Source organism: Danio aesculapii, chromosome 21, assembly GCF_903798145.1.
Source record: "Danio aesculapii chromosome 21, fDanAes4.1, whole genome shotgun sequence".
NCBI classification, from domain to species: Eukaryota; Metazoa; Chordata; class Actinopteri; order Cypriniformes; family Danionidae; genus Danio; species Danio aesculapii.
The window spans coordinates 22,874,389-22,898,522 of record NC_079455.1 but is presented as its reverse complement, the minus strand read 5'-3'; the positions used below and the strand labels follow the sequence as shown (position 1 = coordinate 22,898,522).

Genomic DNA, 24,134 nt, shown 5'->3' with positions numbered 1-24,134 from the left:
CTGATTTTATCTAAGGCTGTAAACTAAAGTCAGTAGTAGTTTTCTGTTTCTCTTCTGTGTTTCTGCTTAATAACAGCAGGTGTTCATCATCAGTCCTCAATCATCACCTAATTAATCCTTTCATTGTCCCATTAACTTAAGTAACATTAACTCAATTTAGAGAGGGACCAAATACTATAAAAACTGAGTATATTTTACTCAGAGGATTTTGCTCTGTAATAAAATGAAATGACACATGAAAAAGTATTGAACACACAAAGAAAGGGTGGTGTTGAAAGGCAGTGAAAGCCCAGACAGCAGCTGAAATCTGTCAGTAGTTATTCAGCAACCCTCTGTAAATTAATATCAGCTGCTTCAGTCCGACATCTACATTACCAGGATGATGAAGATAAAACCTGAGTGAACATTTTAGCAAGACAATGATCTAAAACACAATCAAGGAAACTGTCAAATGTTTTCAGAGAAAGAAAACCAAGCTGTAGAATGGCCTAGTCAATGACCTGACTTGAATCCTATAGAAAATACAAATTAAAGATCAGATTTGATAGATAAGACCCACAGAACAATCAAGATTTTTATACTCTGAAGAAAAAAAGATTTTTTTTGTTCACAAACTTCAACAAAGGACTTCATTCTCCATATGAGAGGCATCTTTAAGCTGCCATCACCAAAAAAGCCTTCTATATAAAGTATTAAATACATTTCTGTAGTTACACACAGTACATTATCCTTGTGTCATTCCTTTATTACACAGATTTTTTTTTGTTTAGTTTTATTTTTATGTTTTTATTGTTTGGGTTTTTACCAAAATCTGGTTAAACTCCATGTCAACAGCTCCTTTAGAATATATTTCCCAGAAAAAAACATGGCGTGTTGAATACTTTTCCGCCACTGTATACTAACGTGTACTTACGGATTTCTTTCTTTATGTTTTGCGTAATGCTTGACTGGACTTTCTGTAACGTACCATTAAACAATCTGAAGACAACACTGGGTTAACACATGCTGTCTAAATTAGTTTACCTGGGTCCATTATCTGCATATTAATTTATACAAACTTTATAAATAACATTTATATCATTATATATCCAAATAAGGTCAAATTAATCGCATTACGTAAGAACAAATTAGTCAAAATCACAATCTTCTGATACATTGACAATCATAAGTCATGAAAATGCACTCTGGTCTAAAACCTTTCATTTTGCTTCATGTTTAAAGCGTAGTTAGATTTTATACTCTGATTATTGTGTGTGGAATGATTATTGATACATTTCTTCAATGTTTCTTGATATGGCCCAACAGCGCTGAAAGGTAAGTGTTTGTTTGCTGTCCGTCAGTGATGTTAGGTGGTTTCCTCAGTGACTGACTCCCCCTGGTGTTTTTTTACAGAGACGCGAAAGCCTTGTATTCCTGTCAAGCGGAGCACAGTCATGAGCTGAGTTTCCCCCAGGGGGCGCACTTCTCCAACGGTAAAAACTCACTCTTCACCCGAAATAAACACTTGCTCCGTCCAAACCATTGCTTAAAACCATTTAGTCACTTAGGTGATTTTAAACTTATGACCGTCTTTCTTCTGTTGTTGAACACAAAACAAGATATTCTGAAGATCGCTGCCATAGACATCAATTGTAAGTTTTAGTCATGAAATACTATACAGTCTATGGCAGCTGCTTTCCAAAATACTTTGAAATATCTTCTTTGTGCTGAACACAAGAAAGATAGCAGAGGTTGGATGAAGTAGAGGTTGAGTGAATGATTTAGTTTGTTTTTAATGTAGCGCCTTATAAAGTTTGAAGTTTATGTATTTTGCTGCATAGCAATACTGAGAATGTGAATGCAGAAAAAGGATCAATGCATAAATACAAAATACCCCAATTGTAAAAATAATGAATCAAAACATATCCAGGAAAATTACTTCAAATAATAAAATTGAAATGCATATGAGCATGCTGTATATACATGTACATCAATACATGCATACACACACAAACTATTAGGCATGGGACGATAACCGTTTTCAAGGTATACCGCGGTTTGGAAGAGTCAAGGTTTTAAAACTGCTATACCGTTCCTAAGGTATATGTAAGATTTTTTAATTATATTTTTTGTTTGTTTTTAGGACAACAGCATCTCTAAAAATGCTGTTTTCAATGATAAAGAAATCTGTGTTTTTAAAACTAATGACGACGGCAGAAGTTAGCCTGACATGTTTACTGCTCCAAAATATTTTAAATGTTTCTTAAAATAAAATATATAGTGTTCAAATGGGGGAAAAGTTTTTGTTTTTTACCCAGACATTTAAAAAGAATATATTTTAGAGCAGTAATCACGATACCATGAAACTGTGATCTTTTTATCCAAGATTATCATACCATCAGAATCTAGGCCCATGCCTACAACCTATACACATTCACATCCAAAATTAAAATGTAGAAATATGCAACTTGCTAATGCTATTGTCTTTAAACGTCAACATTATTTTAATTTAATAGTCTAATACCCAAAGGGTTTGTGAATCTAGCATGACATGTTCTTTTTGTTTTGTGTAACGTTCAATCCTAAGAGCAATTCCTATGAAGCAGACCAATTTATCAACAATCATTCTGTGTAATATTTTCCATTCATTTATGACTCATTTATAGTGACTCATTATAATATCTCATTTATTTACAATTGCTAACGACACAGTTTAGCATGTAATTGTATGCAAACATATTAAAAGCACATATTGTGCACTCATATTTGCTGCATTTAACACTTGGTGTGTATGTCTATGCAGTTTATCCTTCAGTTGAACCTGGATGGCTCCAAGCTACATTTGACGGCAAAACGGGACTCATCCCAGAGAATTATGTGGAATATCTCTGAGGGGTTCGTAAAAGTCAAAAACAAAGTCCATGGTATCCATGGTGTTCATTTCAGCACAAAAAGGGACCATTAATATGTACAGCTTTACTGTATGTAAATAGTGCATAGTATTATAACCATGTCATTAACCGCTGCATATGATTTAAGTTAATTCAGGATGTAAAAATCACCTTATGCATTGTAGATTGTATTACCATACTAGGTACATGCGGACTGAAGACTGTATTGACTGTATTTATGCACACCCCATAATGCGGATGTGTGTGATGCTTTTAAACTGTAGACATGAGCTCATAACACTCTGATCAGTGTTGCGGTACAGCTCTGAAGGAAACTGTGGATTTTTATTATACTTTAGAGGGAGAATTATATCTGTACCTTATGTGTTAATTAACCACCATAATAAGTAGCAGAAGATACTGTATTTCCCAATGAGATGTTTGTGAAATTTGTTGGTAGTGTTTTAGGGACTTTCTTTTCAGTGATGCTCGAAGATCAGGTATGTTTGGGAGATGCAGGTCATCTTTCATTCCAGTAATCGGTGAGTGTTTTGGTCAAATCAATTCAAACGAGTTTGCATACAGTTTCAAAGCCTTTATTGGTACCTCTGAATCTTTTTCTGTCCTTAACATTTTTATTGACTGACTTTATGAGCCAAAAGTGTCTTATATGCTTCTGAATGTTGTTTGAATTCTACTAAAATACTGTCCGTTAGTGGCAATTGGTAAAATGATGTAACAAAAAAGTGTTATTTGTGAATTTTTTAGCTTATGAGTACATTTGTTGTGTGTAATATAGTGGATTTTGTAATGAAGTACAATCAAGAATTGAGAAAATACTTCTGACAGTGTTCAATTTTTTAGTTTTTAGTTGAAATTTGTTATAGTTTGTCCTCACGAAAATGCAGTTGTTCAAGTATAGTTCTGCTGTATTTTATTTTACACTGGTTTAGCATTTCTGTATGTTAAAATGAAAAAAAAAAACCTTTTATTAATGTCATTCACAGATTAACTTAATGTTTCATGAAGCATTTTAACTATTAAAATATCATTGTTTATTTACTGAAACTTTGGTTGGGTTCTTTTTGTTGGGTTTCTAACTTGATTGTATCTGCCTTTACCATTTCAAGTACTGTATTTATATATCAACATATCAAAAAATGCCTGCTTGGTCAGTCTGCTTCCTGCAGTCTTTTTTTTTATTTTTATTATTTTGTTCTTAATTTTTTTTTTAATAAGTTTGATTATGAACATATACTTTAAAAGCATTTTTCCAGAATAGTAATGTACTTCAACAAATGTTAAAGAAGTTAAGTGTGTGTGTTTTTTCAAAACAATCACAACACATCATAAACAACCACTGATGTACATGGAATGATGATATATTTTATAGATATGTGGAAACAGCCCAAAAAACTGTATTATTTATGCCAGACCCGAATACTGCCAGAAAGAAATACTGTGCAAATATACAATGTGCTCTTTTATGACACCATTTTCATATAAAAACAGACGTTTTATGCATTTTTGGGCATTAATTTACTTGACAACTGTGTTATTGTGTTAGTTTTAGCCTTAGGCTGTTTACATTTGGTAATTGTTAAGCTGCCAGCATCTATTTTACATTATAATTTTATGATGTAATGTTTACGCCATATGATTCTAAAACAGGCTGTAAACTGCTTTCAGAAATGTATTGAGCGCTTTAAAATGCCAGCTATCAGGTTGAAAAGTAATTTTTTCTGTTAGAAACGCCCCACATCAAGCTCCCATTTCACAGTTTCAAGAGCCCTCTGTGCTGCACAGGTGAGTTTGCTTCAATGTTTTCTTTTAGTAGAGTGTCTGAGACGCTCTAAAGCAGGGGTGCCCAAACCAAAAACCAAATATCATTGATAGCTGTGAGCCAAAGATAAATATACCTAACTATTTTACATTAAAGTTGCCATGGTAACTTCCGAATTCATTTTCTAATATTAAAATATAAACAGAAAACTTTACTTTGATTTGTATTAACTAGTTTAGTATAACATTTTTAATTATAAATTATTCCAATTAAAACATCAACAATCACATTTATAACAGTGGCGTTCAAGGCTGAATAGTCCAGCAGAATCTGCCTTTGCGTTGATTTGCTCACCAGTTTCTGCATTGCCCTCTATCTCTTGCATTTGATTAATTTACACCATTTACATTGAAACATTTATTTTCAGAGCTTTTTTTGTAGCTTAACAATAAAACAAATAAATATAAGATTACATTAAATTTGAAATGACAATCTCTAAACCATTCTCAGATGGCACGGTGGGTCAAATCAAAGGTTACCATGAGCCAACTTTGGCCACGGGCCCTAGTTTGACCATCTCTGCTTTAAAGGCTTCACCCTTTTCTGGATAAAAGCGGTGGGGAGCAGGAGGTCATTTGAATTTTAAGAATTGTTTTTATCTTTTAAAGAGCACTTTTTTTGCTTCCACTGAAGAATTTGTATATACATCATGGTATAAGGATTGATTTGTGGGACATTGAACTAAAACTCCACAAACAGAACAAAGAATGCACTTTCAGGTCTGAAAATGCAAGCATCAAATAAAAGTGCACAACCCTTTTATATGTTCCTAGACAGCCACCGAAACTGCTGCCTAATGAGTCAGAAGTTGTATCTAAATGCATTTAAACACTATCCTGCGTCATTTTGAAGTATAATGTAAAAAAACAAAGTAAATAACTGCACTTTAGTAAATGTTGAACACTTCATGCACTCAACTATTACCTTTTTTTTGATAGTTTATATAACTAATTTGTGACATGTCATCTTGAAAACGTTTTAATTTCCAGTTAATAAAACAAAGAATTTTAGTGCTCCATGTGGGACGACACTAAACTCTAAACTAGTGTTTCTCAACCACGTTCCTGGAGGACCACCAACACCGCATGTTTTGGATGCCTCCTTTGTCTGTCACACCCATTACAGGTCTTTCAGTCTCTGCTAATAAGCTGATGATCTGAATCAGGTGTGTTTGGTTAAGGAGACATGGAAAATGTGCAGAGCTGATGGTCCTCCAGGAATCAGGTTAAGAAACACTGCTCTAAACTATACTGTATATACATAGTTTATACCAGCCTGATCTCAGGAGAAAACGTAAGTATTTTACGTTTTGTCAGTTTAGTGGCTAATTCGTATGAGTTCAGTCGTACGAAATTGTATGATTTTGAAAAGGAGTGGCACCTAACCCCACCCCTAAACCCAACCGTCATTGGGGGATGAGCAAATCGTACTAAATTGTACGAATTAGATCGTACGAATTAATACGAATTAGCCACTAAATCAAAAAGTTACGAATTGCCGTGAGATTGTGTTGTTTATACATACATAGTCTGTCATTTAGGAGACAACTAGAAACTCTATAGGTAAAATGAGAGACAAAATAAAAACAGAGGAATAAAAAAACTTTTTTAAATGGCCTCAAAAAAGCATTAAATAAAAAGCGTTTGTGTTGTTGGGCAATTCCGTTTCAGCTGGAAATACGTCATAATAAGGAAGTAACACAGGACGGTTTAACGGGAAGAAAAATGTTTTCCTTACAGTAGGCTAAATAACGTGCACTTTGCCTTTAAATTGACTAAGCGTTACCAGTTAGTTTCACATATGACACACCGCATTATCTAGCTTGAATTCCCTGAAGTGTTGTAACCAAAATTCCCTCTTGTAGTATGATTAATTTATCAAAGAGAATATTGTACTTTGATCTACACAATATGTGGTTATCGTTGACATCATCATCCTCCTACTAAGCTTTAGTGTCATTACTGAAAGTCTAAGAAAAACAAGTAGAGAGATTTCCAAAACTGATGTACAAAAACAGGTCATGACATGACCTTACAACAGAAGGTCAAAAAAACCCTTTAAGTGTAACAACAAATTAGCTTTTATAATCTTCCCAGGATCGAGACGCAAGTTTTGTATTTTATTTAGACCGGGACAGGCTCTATCAAAAGGCTTGTGTTTGTTATACAAAAATTTGCCAGCTCAGCAGCATGTGTTGTTGGGCAGCAGAATCAAATAAAGCTCTCCTTTGGCTGTGGAAGAGTTCTGCATTCTGCTGTAGTTTTCTGTTCTCTCCAGAGCGTTTCCTGATTTTAAGCACAGAGTCGTGTGATGTTTTAAATCTGCATGATGTCAATATTCCTCACAAGCTCAGCTTCATCGTGACCTTTTTAACGGAACTTCTCATGTTACGCAAAAGAAGAATACAGCATATTACATCAAATGGTGGATTAAGAGTCTGTGGAGAAAATAAATGACCTAATATAGCTTCTGTAAAAAAAACTAAGGGAATTTTTGCATATTTGCAATATACACTCACCAGCCACTTTATTAGGTACACCTTACTAGTACCGGGTTGGACCACTTTTGTCTTCAGAACTGCCCTAAACTTTCATGGCATAGATTCAGCAAGGTACTGGAAATATTCCTCAGAGATTTTGGTCCATATCGACATGATAGCATCAAGCAGTTTTGTCAGCTGGATATTCATTATGTTAATCTCCCGTTTCACCACATCCCAAAGGTATTCTATTGGATTGAGTTCTGGTGACTGTGGAGGCCATTTAAGGACAGTAAACTTATTGTCATCATCAAGCACCCAGTCTGAGATGATTTGCACTTTATGACATGGTGCCTTATCATGCTGGAAGTAGCCATCAGAAGATTGGCACATCGAGGTCATAAAGGGATGGACATGGTCAGCAACAATACTCAGGTAGGCTGTGGTGTTGACACGATGCTCAATTGGTACTAATGGGCCCAAAGTGTGCCAAGAAAATGTCCCCCACACCATTACACCACCAACAACAGCCTGAACTGTTGATACAAAGTAGGATGGATCCATGCTTTCATATTGTTGACTCCAAATTCTGACCCTACCATCCGAATGTCGCAGCAAAAAATATCGACTCATCAGATGTTTTTCCAATCTTTTATTGTCCAATTTTGATGAGCCTGTGCGAATTGTAGCATCAGTTTCCTGTTCTTAGCTGGCAGGGGTGCACCCGATGTGGTCTTCTGCTGGTCTTCCCATCCACCTTAAGGTTGGACGTGTTGAGCGTTCAGAGATGCTCTTCTGCATACCTTTTTCAGACCATTCTATATAAACCCTAGAGATGGTTGTGCATAGAAATCCTTCTTGGTTTGAACTGCAGCAGATCGTCTTGACCATGTCTACATGCCTCAATGCATTGAGTTGCTGCCATGTGATTGGCTAATTAGAAATTTGCATTAACGAGTAGTTGGACAGGTGCACCTGATAAAGTAGCCGGTGAGTGTAAATCTGATCACATCAGTCATTAAAAGTCATCTGGAGCATAAGATAATAATTTTTCCAAGAAATTGTCTCGTTGATGATTTAGACCAAAAAAACACAAAAAATGCTATTCTGTGTAACAATAATGTTGTTACATATTTACATAAATATATCAGCCACACAGCAAATGATTATTGGAACAATATTTCACCCATATTTTGTACATTTATTATAATAAGTTATTTGAAACATTAAAGCAGACACTTTACTTGTACACAATGCGTTAATGTAGATGTAGATAAAGTCAGAAAAGTCATTTGTGGCAGACACTGCGTTTTAGACTCAAGAAATGCTCATTTAGTTAAAAAAGAATAAGTGCATAATTACATTTATACAAAAGTATAATTACATATAATACAATATAATATGAGTAACATGTAATATTTTATTATTTAAAATGATCACTTGTATTTGTTTTTATTAATCTGCGTTGAATTTCATCTATTTGGTAACTGACATTTTGTTATGTGAATTAGATACAGGAAATTCAACAGTTAACTGCATATTCATTCATTCATTCATTCATTTTTTTTTCGGCTTAGTCCCTTTATTAATCTGGGGTCACCACAGCGGAATGAACCGCCAACTTATCCAGCATTTGTTTTATGCAGCGGATGCCCTTCCAGCTGCAACCCATCACTGGGAAACAAATACACACTTAGTCACACACACATACACTACAGACAGTTTAGCCTACCTAATTCACCTGTACCACATGTCTTTGGACTGTGGGGGAAACCGGAGCACCCAAAGGAAACCCACGCAAACGCAGGGAGAACATGCAAACTCCACACAGAAACGCCAACTGACGCAGCCGAGGCTCGAACCAGCGACCTTCTTGCTGTGAGGCGACAGCACTACCTACTGCACCACTGCGTCGCCCTTAACTGCATATGTATTATATAAATAACCTTCGTTCAATAACGTATCACCATTTCACAGTCATGAAAGCTCACAAGTTTGTTCAGTCAAACCAGCAGGCCAAGGCAGAGAATCATGTGAAACCACATAGTCTTTGTGCAAAATATCTTGCTGGATGTCTCTGTAAAATAAAATACAAAACATAGCTTTCTGACTTCCTCAATGAGACTTCATAACCAAGCTGTCCTGAGAGAGGTTTTTTTCAAGTGTCCTGACTAGCTTGGCCAGCTCCTCCATGTTGTGTGACTTTTCCTCCAGCAGTTCATAGCGAAGGCTTGAAATGTCCTGTTTGATCTCCTTCAGTTCACCTGCAACAAGTATTGTGAAATATTTACATTGTTAACACAGAAATTTCCCCCAACAATTCTCTTGCTGCTGGTCCTCTTTAGGATTTTTATTCAGGGAGATACATAAATAGGAATAAAATATTATATCGCTCTATCTACTAATGGCTGTTATTATAGAACATGTGTAAAATTTGTGAATTGTTCCTTCAATTCAGACACTCACCCTCGTTGACTTCATCACACTCCTTGTCATTTTGAGCCTTGATGATGTATCGCTTCACAAGACGCTTCATAATTTTCTGTACAGATCAAAAACTGAATTCAAATTCTAATGCAAAACAAAAACTATGAACCATATTCACATCTATTATAAATAATCAGTGTAGCAAATAAAAAGTGAAGTAAACATGCCTGATATCGACTGGAACGTGGAAGAGTCTTGCCCTGGCAAGTTTTGCTCTGTCCCAACTGAATTGTAAACGAATGATCCAACAAACCACAAGACATACATGAATGGGTTAGTTTATTGTGTTCATGAATGAATTAATTACTTTAAATTCCACATGAACTGGAAGCTGCAACCATTTTTTTCCTATTGTAATGCAGTTCCTAAAAAATGGAAATGGAATATTAAATAAGAAAACGGTTGGCGTGGCTTTTTTTTTTAACTATGAACTGATTGGATGTAGTAAAGTGAGCGTCTCATACACTTATTTCACGCGGCCGCCATTTTAAAACACGAAATTGAGGCTGCGGTGGAAACAAACCCGGAAGTATAGGATCAGCACAGTAAACGTTGCAACAAAATGCTGTGGACTGCAAACCTCCAGCCGTTGCCGCGATTTCAAAATGCAGATATGGTGTAAACATCACTTTATTATCATTCAGTTACTTTTAATTTAAACAATTAAAAAGCATATTAGGGATCAAACAACATCAGAATCTCTTTAAGAGTGTCCTGCTAGGCTTTAGTTCATGGCACAGGTAAACACTGTGGGGGCTTCCCTGCTTCAGCCTATGTAACCCGGTGAGCGATAAAACAATGCAGTCATCTGTAGCACATCCTCGTGTTGTCCTGGTACGGAAGTTTTAAAAACGTCCATTTCCAGCTAACATTTAAGTGCCACTAAACCCGCTCTTAAACACTGCTGATTTGCCATAGTATTCACCAGTGCTCGACAGAAATGACTGTGATTGGCCATGAAGGCCATCAGTTCACCGCTCTTCATAGATTGCAAACACTGATATACGAACACTCAAATCGTTTTAAAGCCGCGAAGATCAGTCGATTGCTCGTCTGTGTTTGCACTTGGTAAACAGCAGCGAAGTGCTGTGAACTGATGACCTTCACGGCCAATCACAGTCATTTCTGTTGAGCACCGGTGAACACTATGGCAAATCAGTGGTGTTGCGTTCAACAGTGCTTAAATGTTAGTGTGAAATTGATGGTTTTCATAAATTTCAGTAACAAAATTCAGTATCGTGACAGGTCTAATACAATGAAAGAATCAGTTCATTAACTTGAGTTTGATGAAGGGCATCTAAAACATGTGTTTGGGAAAGATAACATTAGCTAACTAGTGCCATTTCCTTTAACTTAGCTGAAAATGAGGTCTGATATCCCTTTTTTTTTCACTTTCCATTCAGAACGGACCTTCGGGTCACTCAGAAGACGATGAAATTATAAATTTGTGTCACTTTCTCTTCGCTAATAAGATATACAGCCAGGTATACAACGTTTCTGTGTGAAACCCAATATTTCCGTGTTTCTTCCTACCGCAGTCTCGATTTCGGTTTTTAAATGGCGGCTGTGTGAAATCAGTTTATTCAGAAAGATTTGGAAATAGGATTTAGAAGAATTATTACAACCTCACACACACACCTCCTCCTCACCCTTTCTGTTTGTTGTCAAAACTGACAGTTGAAATTTAGTGGTTAAGTGTGTTAACCACACCCAATACCTCAGACTTAAACTGGGAATTTAACTGAAAAATAACAGGAAGTGCATTTTCAGATTTCAATTAAAGATGAGCAAAGGGCAAAGATTTTTACTGTCATGCACAGATGAATAGTTCACCACAAAACTAGCAAGGTGAGCTATCAAAATCATATGGTTAGTTTTGATTTCATGTGTACTTTAAATGTTTGGTGACATTTACCATCACTGAGCAAAATTGTCCGTGAAAGCCACTGAACTTCATGATTTGCAGTTTTGCAAGTGTTTGAAACTCACTCATTTTGAAATGGGTCTACAACAATAAATTACCACATTTGCTGCATTGACTCATGTGTGGGCTGTACTACGTATATATGCATATATAGGCTATTGACATGATTAGACAATACAGATCTTTTATATCTGCAGTCTTGCTAATACGATCACAACTAATACTTACAACTAGATTTTCATTTAAAAAATCCATCAAGTGGACAACACTAAATGCAGGTGCTTAAGAGTCTAGTCATATTTTGACCTTTTCCATGTTCAACAACTTGCAGAGGTAATCGAAAATGGGATTGTTATGGTGTGTGTTGCGGGAAATGGCACTAAAACAAGCTGTTTATACATTGTCCATTGTACCAAAAGAAAGCTGCTTGTTTTGAAAGTGATTTCTGTGTGTGCTTCATACATCACTGCTTCAATATGGCTAATGTGACTATACCTTAATGCAAAAGAGGAGTGGATTTACCTCACCTCACTGAGTTCAGACCCCTTCATAATGGCTTTTTGCCTGACAGAAAGCTCTCGCAGGAGACTCTTGACCCCCATAACCAGACTAAGAACTGATTTGGGACTGGGAATCAAGTTAAAAGGCACAGGAAGAGTCCTGCCCTCCTCAAAGTAGGTGAACCAGAGCTTGGCACGGGCAAACTTCCACTCCACATCTGCGTCATCCTGGAAAATGATAGAAAATGCTGATGCTTTGAATTCATGAAGCAACATCTTAATCAGTAAAAAGACGATTTGAAACTTGCTGAGCAGTCAAACTAATTATCATATCTTGAAGAGATAAGGTTGTTTTCTTGTAGTCTGCAAAAACCACTACAATGGGGTGCTTTATCAGCACAAAGATTCGCTAAAACCTCAAGATTTATTATGTCAGCAGTTTTTGGAGAGAAATATAAAGAAATGAAACTGAGAAGTACCTCAATCTCCTGAAAGGAGTTGTTGATCATGGCAATGAGCATGTTGAGTAGGACGATGACCACTGTGACATTGTAAACTCCATAGAGAACATATCCAATGTTCTCGATGAACTTGTGTCCATTGTTCACCACTACTGATTTGACCTCAGAAAGGCCAAATATTGCCCAAAACAATGTTTTGAAGCTTTCTTCCACACTGCAGAGATAGAGAGAAAAGATATGTGTATTTTAGCTGAGCTCATTTCCTGTTCTCAAAAGTGGTAAGTAAGGGGCAGATCACACCTTTTTAAAATGATTTACTAAAACGACCACGAGCGTTTTGTGTGCTGCTTATATGCCCTGCGAGCCTCGCGTTTTAACCGCCTGCTGTGCCTCGCATTTTTGCCCTTGCATGTCGTGCGCTCGCATTTAAAAAAAGTCAACTCTGAGAAGACAGTCCTTGCTGCAGCCCGTAGCTTGATGACGTGGTTGACCAGGCCCGCTGTGTAGTTGACGATCGCCTACACCTCCCCCTACCCTAAACCCAACCATCACAGTAGCATGGGCGCTACCTTAGTGGGCGGTACAAGGTCTACTACGTAGTTGACGATCGTCTACACCTCCCCTACCCTAAACCCAACCGTCACAGTAGCATGGGCGATACCTTAGTGGCCGGTACAAGGTCTACTACGTAGTTGACGATCGTCTACACCTCCCCTACCCTAAACCCAACCGTCACAGTAGCATGGGCATTACCTTAGTGGCGGTACAAGGTCATCAAGCTGCGGGCTGCAGCGAGGACATCTTGACACTGAGTGGAAAAAGTGTGACACGTCAATCGCGTTTGTTTCATTCTCCAATCAAATAAAAGCAGAGGTGGGGTTTCTGTTGAGGTAACTGTGGTGTTTGTTTAGTCAAGACAACTACGGAGACTTTTGAAGATGGAGGAGAGACTAGTGGTTGCTGTTTTGAGTTATGCGGAGCTGCATGGGCATTTCACAATATTATTAAATATTACAATTATACCAATATCAACAGCAACACTTTTGCACGATACCCAGCTGATTCAGTCGTTGTCTAGCGACATTAAAAAAAGTGAACCACGCTTTGTTTTTTCTTGTCAACAAAAAAGGCAGTGTGGTGCGCCTCGTGTTTTTAAAATGGAAAAGCGCGTTCAGTGTAATCGGCCCCTAAGAAGTCATCCTTATACTTACCTACTTTTCAAAATACTGATAATTTGTACAAACTGCTTAGCTGAAATGCTATATTTTAAATACTATTTAGTAATATATGATGTGGTAACATTGTGTTTGGGTTATATTATATAAGTTATAATAGGAAATAGCTACTTAAGACCTATTTAAGAATTTACTACCAATATGTAATACCAATAAGATTATCTGCTGTATTTGATGCTAATCATGTCACATTTTCAAGTAAAGCCACACATTTTATTTAACTTTAGGCATATATTTCTGCCTCATATTTTTCTCTTTCAACAAAAAAATCTTTGTCCTTGCCACTATGGACATTTTTAATAGATCTTAATTTCAACTCACGTTGTGAAAGCTTCATTCTGTTTTGCACCCCGATAATATGAGTAGAGGTTGAACATTCCAATCATGAAGGCCAGAAAGACTAGGATGAAGATAACCATGAACTTGAAAATGTCCTTCACAGTTCGTCCCAAAGATATCTGCAGTGGTCCAAAGCTCTCATTTGCTGGCAGAATATAGGCAATTCGAGAAAAGCTCAGCACCACTGCAATGGCATACAAGCCCTCTGAGACTAACTGAGGATCTGATGGAAGCCAGTCAATCCGAGCTGGAACAAAAATTAAAAAATTCTTTTGCTTCCTTGTTTATTTTGTGTGTGATTTGTGACTTGTCAGGACATTCACTCACCCCGCTGGAAGTATCCCACCTCAAAAGGTAATATTACATTGGTTAGATCTGTGTAATGCTCATCAACATAGCGTTGTGCTGAACTTGCATGCCAGAAAGCCATTATCCTTGAGATGAAGGATGCCACAAAAATGGCCAACATTCCAAAGTCTAACAAGTTCCAAGGCTCAAGCAGATATTCTCTTGGTCCTTGGGACCAGATCTCCTTGCACTCTGCCCAAATCATCCCTGAGAGAGAGATTGACATGAAAACAGAGAAATGAATGTTGCATCAGGATTTGTTCTAGGACATGCAAATGAACTGCACGTTTTATTCTGTAAATACAGATGGTAGTAAAGTAGTAACCTTTGACAAGAAACAAACCTATGACCCAGGAAATGATGAGCATTTCCATCCACGTGAAGGGAGTTGTTTTCATACGAAACAGCTGCGTCGGATAGTCATGAATGGTCATATTTGGAAGAAGCTTTGTCCCATCAAAGCGGTCGGCAGCGTTCATGACCAAAAGGCCAAGGAAAATAGTGAAGGAGGCTGCGTGTGCCACAAACTTAAGGAAGGGGCCACGCATGATCTTTCCCATCTGTTGGTAACAGCATTTTAGACTGATTGTGGTGTGATTAACAAAATACAGCATTCCTCTATTGTGTATTCGTACATTATTAGCCTGATATGTTTATCAACATTATTATGACTCATATGATACGGTGGATATTTTAAGCACTGCTATAATTTACAACCATGGGAACAGTCTAACTGAGCAAAGACTTCAGTGGATGATTGATGTTAGTCATTGCTTGATTCTTTAGACATATACTGCGTGTTTGCTATACAATATATCTGGTTTTTACAGGTATTACAAAGTAAACTGCATGCATACCTTGCTGCATGGTGCCACCCAATACACCATTGCTAGAAAAGGAAGTCCCATCGCAACACCTAAAACTACTAGGAACTTAATAGCTGTGGTTTGCTGCCTGAGTTCAGGCAAGTGTTCGTACCATATTGACAAGAGCTGTTGTTGACAGTTAGGATGGGCCACAAACTGTTTGGGACAAATACATTAAAATTAGTGTATTAAAACAGAATTACTATGCAGGTTGTGAGATTTGTGTTGAGATTTACCTTTTTAAGTTCATACTTTATTGCCAGTTTTAAGCGAATAAGGCTCGGTCGGCCAGGTATTTCTAAAGTGTCGTCCTCTTCTCCATTCAAAATGGCTTCCACTTCCTCAGTGCTCCGACACAGGTCCAGAAGACCCACCACAAAGTCTTTACATTGCATAGAAAGTTTCCTGTATTCATTCTGAAGAAGACAAATTAAATACAATCTGTTAATGTAATTATTTTAGGTGGCATTCAAAAAAAGAGCAATGCTGATGAATGTACTGGCCATCGACAATAAAATGAAAAACAAAAGTTCAGCCTTAAGTTCTATATATCAAGATCTATTTGTCAACTTATGTATGCTTACACAAATTAAATGTTCCCTCAAGTAAGGAGAACATTGCTCTGATGCTCTCTTTTAGCTTTTCTTTCAGTTACTACCCTGCAAAACAAACCCATAGAGAGCACTTTTATTTTGTTCCCATGTTAAAGTATTAGGGGAACGCCCTGTGTTTGCTGAAGATGAGCAAGTAACCACGAGTGTTTCATTTTGAGTGAAATGAAACTCAAAATGTCTCTTAAAACTTTTCTGTCTGTCAAAGTGAGTGCTTGCTGGTATACCTTAAATTCCTTTTCAATATTGGCCAAGGATGCGAGCTCATTGCTGAGCTCCAGGGCCGCCAACACTGGATCCTCATTGGACAGAGAGAGGTAGGCCGGACTGGCCAATCCTCTGTAAGCATTGATCCTCGAGCGGGAGTGACAGAAAGAGTCGTACTTTTGATGATAATTACAGGTGTCGCAGGCACAGAAGTAGTCATGAGGCTGCTCAATGCGCGCACCCTTACCCAAAAGTATGTGCACGATTTCGTACTCGTGACAGTGAGAGGCTAGAATGACAGGAGTGACGTCATGAGAAAAGCGCGTGCCATCTTCATCATAAGCGAAGAAGTCATCGTGCATCGGGGCCTGGCTGGGGCTCGCGGTGAGTCTCCTGGAGTCCGCGAAAGCTTTGTGGCTTAAAATGGCTTCCACAATCCTGGTGTAACCTTTGCTGATGGCCAACAAAAGAGCATCCCCTATACGCGACAGGTTGTCTTTTTTTAACAAGAGCTCAGTCACCTCCAGGTGCTCGTTGGCCACCGCGAGCTGCAGTGCATTCTGGCCCATGTAGTCCACACAGTTGACGTCCAGCTCCGGCAGCTCCTCCAGCATCCTGCGCACCACCGGGATGTTCCCATACTCGGCAGCGTCGAGGAAGCGCTCCTCCAGCGGGGTCAAGCTGTTCGGATGGGCGTTGAACATGTAAGCCGCTCCTCGCACCGCCTGCCTGCGGCTCTTGGGCAGCGCCTGACGGGCCACGTTCTCACTGCGATTAAAAACACATGAGCACATGTACTTTTGGCCACCGTTTGCTTAAAGATATTAGACTCAGATCAGTTTTCGAAAATAACTACATATCTTACTATTACTATTTTTAAATATTTAAATATTACATAATCGTGGCTATAATAAAATATTGGCCTAAATATTATTTATATTATTAAGTATTATATTAAACTACCCAATCACTGTAATTATTAAAAATATTCATAAAAAATATTAAAAATATATTGTTTACCTACAGAAAAAAATATAACAAAACTTTTAATAATAAATATTTTAGTCATAAATTATTAACTAATAATTATGAACTATTGCTATAAAATATTAGTTTTAATATATATTTTTAAAAATCTACGCAGTGAAATATTACTAAATTATATTATATTGTGGGATTACATGATAGGATCATACATTATAATTATGGTATATATAATCTGCATTATATCATTATACAGGCCTGTAATTATCTAAAAATAAAGATAATGGCTGCTATTTACAGCATTTAGCAATGCAAATAATTTCAAACATTGGTATATTGTCATTTAGTTGGATTAAACAATTAAAATGAGTTTATATACATTAATGCTATTGACTTATGCATGATAAGCTTTTAAACAGGCATTGCTGGTTTCTAATGCGCTGTAAAACACTGACATTTTAATAAGCAAATCAATTTACAAATATTCATCGAACGCTGAGTGACAGTTTCAGGTCAAGGCATTGAACTTCAGATCATCTCATAAAGTGCTGTGAACTAAACACACAGTACACACAGAACCTCGAGCAACTCACCCATGGTAGTTTCCATAACTGCCATAACAGTCTTCGCCAAAGTGTTCGTTCATCAATAGATTGTCTTTACTTCTGTTCCTTTTTTCGATCGAGTGATACTTTGATTGATTTTTATCCTCAAGAACAGCTCTTCTTTGATTCATCCTTTCAGCTGAGGCAGTTCACGTCCAAAATGTGAATCCGCCAAAGCTTAACACGTCCTGTTATCCAAACATCTAGCTGTGAGTGATTGAATGCGCGCTACACACTGGCAAGTCACCATCTTCTACGATGCTTTGTTATGTTCCCGTTTAAGTCTTGAGGTTGTGCAGAGCACCGAGGAATTCTGACTGTTCTTTTCCACTCATTGCCTATAAATGAGGATTATAACAATCTTCATGCTTACAAAAGCTGTTTTGTTTCTCTGCTCACTTGTTCACACTGTTAAGATGTTGAAAACATTTAGTCCTCATTTCAGCATCAGACAGATAAAGGAATCCAATTATATTCTTGATTAGTAACATTTTCACCAGGAAGATTTCACTATGAAGTCTCTCACCTTTCAAAACAAGTCTTTCAGTGGATATCCCGCTTTTTATATGAGGAACGTTGATTAAAATCTGCTTCCAGAAATTAAAAGCCAAGTCCCGGAGTGCAGATGTAGAATCCCTTTGGGTGTATTTCAGCATTCCCAATAAACCTCTACATCCTGTGTGTTCACTGCAATCGTCCAGCTTTCTGTAAACTGTGGGAAACCGCTTCAATGGAATTCCAGACTGACCAATCGTCATGTACATTGAGCAGCGACATCGCACTTTTGATTTTCATTTATTTTGCCTCTCTTTGGCATTCTTGCTCCCACAGTTTCACATCTGTGTGTGTGTGTGTGTGTGTGTGTGTGTGTGTGTGTGTACGGTATACCACTTGACTACATGTGTACGTGCTGCAGTGGCTAAGATACTGCCCACAAAAATCTAACTGAGTACGTGAGCCAAACTGATGGGTCAAAAGGTAACCCACACAGTGGGTCATGGGAAGCCACTGTCTTGTTCCTATTCTCATGTTGATAGAGTCTGATACTGACGACTATTATTAGACTTTTTTTATTATTTCTAGGGACATGTAACTAACTGCCACAGGCTTGCTGCGATGCAACATTGAAGATCGTTGTAACATTTGTCTTCTAATGGACGGTTGTGTTTCCTTTTGGTTAATAATTAAAAATATACACATTTTCTATTAATTTCCATATCACAAGATTTTACCCATTGGCCAGCGAGTTTAAAATAATTTAAAATATAATAAAATATAGTAGGGGTGGCACGGTGATGCAGTGGTTAGCACCGTCACCTCACAGCAAGAAGGTCGCTGGTTTGAGTCCTGGCAGGGCCAGTTGGCATTTCTGTGTGGAATTTGCATGTTCTCCCCGTGTTGGCATGGGTTTCCTCAGGGTGCTCCGATTTTCCCCACAAGTCCAAAGGCATGCGGTACAGGTAATTTGAATAAACTAAATTGGCCATAGTGTGTGTGTGTGTGAATGTAAGCATGTATCGGTGTTTCCAAGTGCTGAGTTGCAGCTGGACGGGCATCTGCTGCGTAAAACATATGCTGAATAAGTTGGTGGTTCATTCCACTGATGAATAAAGGGACTAAGCCGAAGGAAAATGAATGAATGAATAAAATATAGTATGAGCACTTACATTTTTCTTTTAATTTTGGGATATTAGTCCTTAGTCCTATTTAAAGTTGCACAAAGGGTTGTAAAAAGCAGTTTTGGGCATACTTCATGACTTATTTGAAAGCAGAAAACAAAACTGAGAACACGTTTAGATTCAAGTTATATGTGTTAATCTGGAACTTGTTTCTAATTTCCTTAATTAACTGACAAGCCCTGTTTAAATGGCAGCCAAACTTTCAGGTTTTCAATGACTTTACATGATGGAGCTATGTTAGACAAGTGATGTGTTGTATGAGACTAGTAGTGGTGTAATGAAACACAAATCTCACTGTTCAGATCACATTACATTTTTTTGAGTCACAAATCAGACCATTTTTCAGATCAGCCAAAATAGGGGGAAGACAAATGTAATTTGCTTTCCATTTGTTACAAAAACAGTACTGCAAGAAACTTTTGGTTTTAACAAACAGTACTTAGAACCAGTAACTGTTAAAAATAAAGTGAGGAAACACCACAACTTCTGTCATCATTAAATTTTACAAGAAAGCCTAAATGCTTTCATACAGTACATGAATATTGAATGACGAGGGAGGCGATCTCTCTGCGATCACTACAAATTTAAGACGAATCTACAAGTAAAAAAAGTTATTAATCCACAGGTCACGTGTTCTGAACCATGGGTTGTGATCTGTTGCACCCCTAGAAACTAGTGATGTCCTATGAGAGACTAGTGATGTCCTGTGAGAGACTAGTGATGTCCTGTGAGAGACTAGTGATGTCCTATGAGAGACTAGTGATGTCGTGTGAGAGACTAGTGGTCTGTGAGTAAATAGTGATGGCTTGTGAGACACTAGTGATGTCCTATGAGAGACTGGGGATGTCCCAGTGAGATTTTTAGTGTATTTAAAAATTCCAAAATTGTATTTGATACAATTTAAAAAGGGGACGAGGCATGATATACAAGCTGTATTTGCTACTGTGACTTTTTGAAATCTATACATAAATGATCTCTGTTATGATTGGCAAACCGCCATGTATTCACAGTGTTCACATTGTCATCCATCAGTGTGGCCGAATACTGAATAGACGTTGATGTATTAATGTGGACACAAGTTATTAATGTCATACCCATTCAAACATGAGCTAAGTGAATGTTAGATGGTAACTTTAACACAACAACAAATGTTTCTTGAGCAGCATTCATTTATTCATATTTTTCTTACAGCTTAGTCCATCCGGAGGAAACCCACGCTAACACAGGGAGAACATGCAAACTCCACACAGAAATGCCAACTGGCCCAGCCGGGACTCAAACCAGCAACCTTCTTGCTGTGATTCGACAGTGCTAAACACTGAGCCATTGTGCCACCCCTTCTTGAGCAGAACAAATCAGTATATCTGTTCTAATCAGTATATAAGAAAGATTACTGAAGGCTCATGCCACATCGGAGAACAAAGTCAAAATTCAGCTTTGTTATCACAGGAATAAACTACAGTGTATTAATATATTAACATAAAAAACACTTATTTTCATATTTTACAACATTACAGATTTACTGTTTTTGTCAAATAAATATATCCCAAGTAAGTTCGACACTTGAAAACCCAAATTTGAATAGACAAACCCAACCACTGGAAGACAATTGAAATAAAAAAAGATTGTGTTTGTCCATATTTTACAACATATTGTATACATATGTTTCTGATGTTTCAAATATATATATATATATATATATATATATATATATATATATATATATATATATATATATATATATATATATATATATATATATGGATGTTTCCCAGAGATGGGTTGCGGCTGGAAGGGCATTCGCTGCATAAAAAACGTGCTGGATAAGTTGGCGGTTCATTCAGCTGTGGTGACCCCGGATTAATAAAGGGACTAAGCCGAAAAGAAAATGAATGAATATATATATATATGTGTTAGCACTGTCGTCTCACAGCAAATTCTGTGTAGAGTTTGCATGTTCTCCTCGTGTTCTCGTGGGTATCCTACGGGTGCTCCGGTTTCCCCCACAGTAAAAAATCCGGTATAAGTGATTTGGGTAAACAAAATTGACCTTTATGTATACGTGTGTGTGTGCAAATGTGTGAGTATATGGGTGTTTCCCAGTACTGGGTTGTGGCTGGAAGGACATCCATTGTGTAAAATAAATGCCGGCATAGTTGGTGGTTCATTCTGCTGCGGCGAACCCTGGTGAATAAGGGACTAAGCCTAAGGAAAATGGATGGATGGACTTCACACAAGTTATGTTTTTATAATATTTATTTCTCCTTGCTTAAAGTAAGAAAAGGTGAGTCAAAATACGGGGAAGATACATGAGGGCTTGTATAAACAGTACAGTTGTTACGACATGATTCATTTTTGTCCGCACAGTTTTGATAAATGCATCATTGTAAAGTAGGCAGGAAACTTTGCCTTCTGAGAGTTTTATGTGTGAGTAAGCCATTTCAAATAGTAATCTCAATTGTGCTGTAAATACCAGATTCTTGAAGTCATATCCTGGTGTTCAATGTTATCTGTTTCCTTCTACTCTCTCACGGTGACTCCCACATTGGTATAAGGGCGAAACGAACCCCCTCAGCAACTGGACTTTTTTGTTTAGTCTTTGGCAAGACACAATTTGGCAGGATTCTTTGCTGTAAATAGACATAGTACAGATGGTTTAACATATACACAAACATAACGACTGACATATTTACCAAAGGACAGCGATGTTAATAGCGGGGCCACACACTACGCAGCTTATTTTAGGCGTGTTAATTATCTCTGTCCTGCCAACGAATTAGGACAAACAACTGGCCACCCACGTCAATGGCGAGCCAGCTATTCGCCCTTATTTCAAAATGCCTGGTCACTTAAAAGCCTTTCATTGTCAGGATGTCATAAAACCTTCTTCATTAAACGTAATGTATGCAGTCTACAAAGTGCACCCATGACAGTAAATACATCACATAGAATACATAGGAGTACATCTCCTGTCTTTAGGCTATTAGTCTATTATTATAATTTGTGTGTCTACTGTACAGCCAATGATGTGAATTTACAACTGTGCCTTTGTTTCTGCAATTTTAAACATTAAATCTCTAAAGCTGGCTTTATATTTTGCAAGATGACTTGAGTTGTTGTAATTGTGACTTCAGAAAGAATCTTACTGTAAAAAAAAAACTTTTCAATTGAAACAATTTAGTCATTCTAACCTTAGTGTGTGAATGTGAGAGTATATGGGTGTTTCCCAGTACTGGATTATGGCTGAAAGTGCATCTACAACATAAAACATGCCAGAATGGTTGGCGGTTCATTCCACTGTGGCGACCCCTGATATATAAGGGACTAAACCAAAGGAAATTAATTAGTAATTAAACTTAAAGGGCACCTATTTTACACCTTTTTCAAGATTTAAGAGAAGTCTTTTGTGTCTCCAGAATGTATCTGTAAAGATTCAACTCAAAACACCCATCAGATCATTTATTAGACCTTTAAAAATATATTTGAACACAATGTAGCTGTTTTTGTTGCCTGTGCCTTTAATCCTGGTTCTACCCATCCACCCTTCCCATGTGCCTGTCATGATGTGCCTCAATCTCCGCCTCGGTTGTGTCAGAAAAACAGCACAGTGACAGACATGAAGCAGATCTCACGTAACGTTTGTGAGAAATACTACAGTAAGAACTCTCCCAACGAGTATTATTTGGTGTATTTGTTGTGGAGTTAATTCAAGCCCTTTTGCAACGATAAGTCACACAATGTCGTTACAAAGTTCACGTGCAAACACACACAGTGCGTGCGTTTAACTTTTCATTGTTTTTGCACGGCAATTGTGACAAGATACACGTTAATATCCACGGCTGTATGGACATTCATTATGTTAATGTACAAAATTTTCATAAGTTAATGTACCTGGTTTAACGTCCAGAAACCGGGATTGAAGCGTCTTCTTTGATAATTGTACTGACATGCGGCTGTGTTGATGAAGTAAAGATGGTAAAATCGCTGTAATTCATTATAAACATGCACTGTTTTAAAAACGTTTTAAATTTTGTAAAACTTTTTCTTGATCCTATTTGTTGAGGATTGATGATCACAGCACGCTGAACAGATCTTTTAATTCCAGTTGCTTTGTGCACGTCCTGTCTTGTTGATATGATTATATGTGTTACTATGAAGACATGTTTATACGCGGCTGTCAATCAATTTGGTGGGTGGGGAAATCACACTAAGTCATGTTGCAGCGGGCCTCAAAATGGGAGGGCTTCGGATCCTATTTTAACGTCAAGAAATGTAAAAAAGAGTCTTATTGTGTTTCAATCACTCCAATATGACTGTGGACACACTATACCTACACAGTTCTGTCCAAAAAGCTTACAAAAGATGATTTTCATCATGGGTGCCTTTTAAACTATATTAAACTTAAAACAGCTTGTGTAACAAAATTAAGTTAGTAAACATAATTAAGGTAGTTAGAATTAACATAAGTTATATAAGTTAACATAAGTTGTATTTAACATAAAAAGTGCTGTTGTCATGACTTATTGATGATATAATATTTACATGTGTTGCTGACAAAGAAAGAAACAAGATCTTATATTGTACTTCAAACTTTATCTGACTACTGTTTTGGCTTCCAGTGTTTTGAATAAAATCTACTGTCTCAGGCAAACTAAGTCCAACAGTCAACTGATAAAGTGCTTCTGAGAATTTCAAG

General features: G+C 37.3%; 2 protein-coding genes across 3 annotated transcripts in view; one reads left to right on the top strand and one right to left on the bottom strand.

The window, feature by feature from the left end:
• Positions 1 to 3,938, top strand: part of arhgap42a (Rho GTPase activating protein 42a) — a 63,608-nt gene extending 59,670 nt beyond the window's left edge. For both annotated transcript variants that reach the window (XM_056446125.1, XM_056446126.1), the window contains 2 exons: positions 1,393 to 1,472; positions 2,783 to 3,938. In XM_056446125.1, coding sequence (XP_056302100.1) covers positions 1,393 to 1,472; positions 2,783 to 2,871 — 169 coding nt within the window. In that variant the 3' untranslated portion in view covers positions 2,872 to 3,938. The remainder of the gene's footprint in view (positions 1 to 1,392; positions 1,473 to 2,782) is intronic.
• Positions 3,939 to 8,384: 4,446 nt separating this feature from the next.
• trpc6a (transient receptor potential cation channel, subfamily C, member 6a) lies at positions 8,385 to 18,615 on the bottom strand. Its single transcript, XM_056446653.1, has 12 exons — positions 17,748 to 18,615; positions 16,191 to 16,938; positions 15,589 to 15,768; positions 15,344 to 15,508; positions 14,830 to 15,046; positions 14,466 to 14,693; positions 14,121 to 14,385; positions 12,583 to 12,778; positions 12,131 to 12,331; positions 9,847 to 9,903; positions 9,659 to 9,734; positions 8,385 to 9,456 (listed from the first exon to the last, which is right to left on the bottom strand). Exons 1-12 carry the CDS (start codon positions 17,888 to 17,890, stop codon positions 9,308 to 9,310), a joined length of 2,625 nt encoding a protein of 874 aa, XP_056302628.1. The 5' UTR covers positions 17,891 to 18,615; the 3' UTR covers positions 8,385 to 9,307.
• Between the last annotated feature and the right edge of the window lie 5,519 nt (positions 18,616 to 24,134).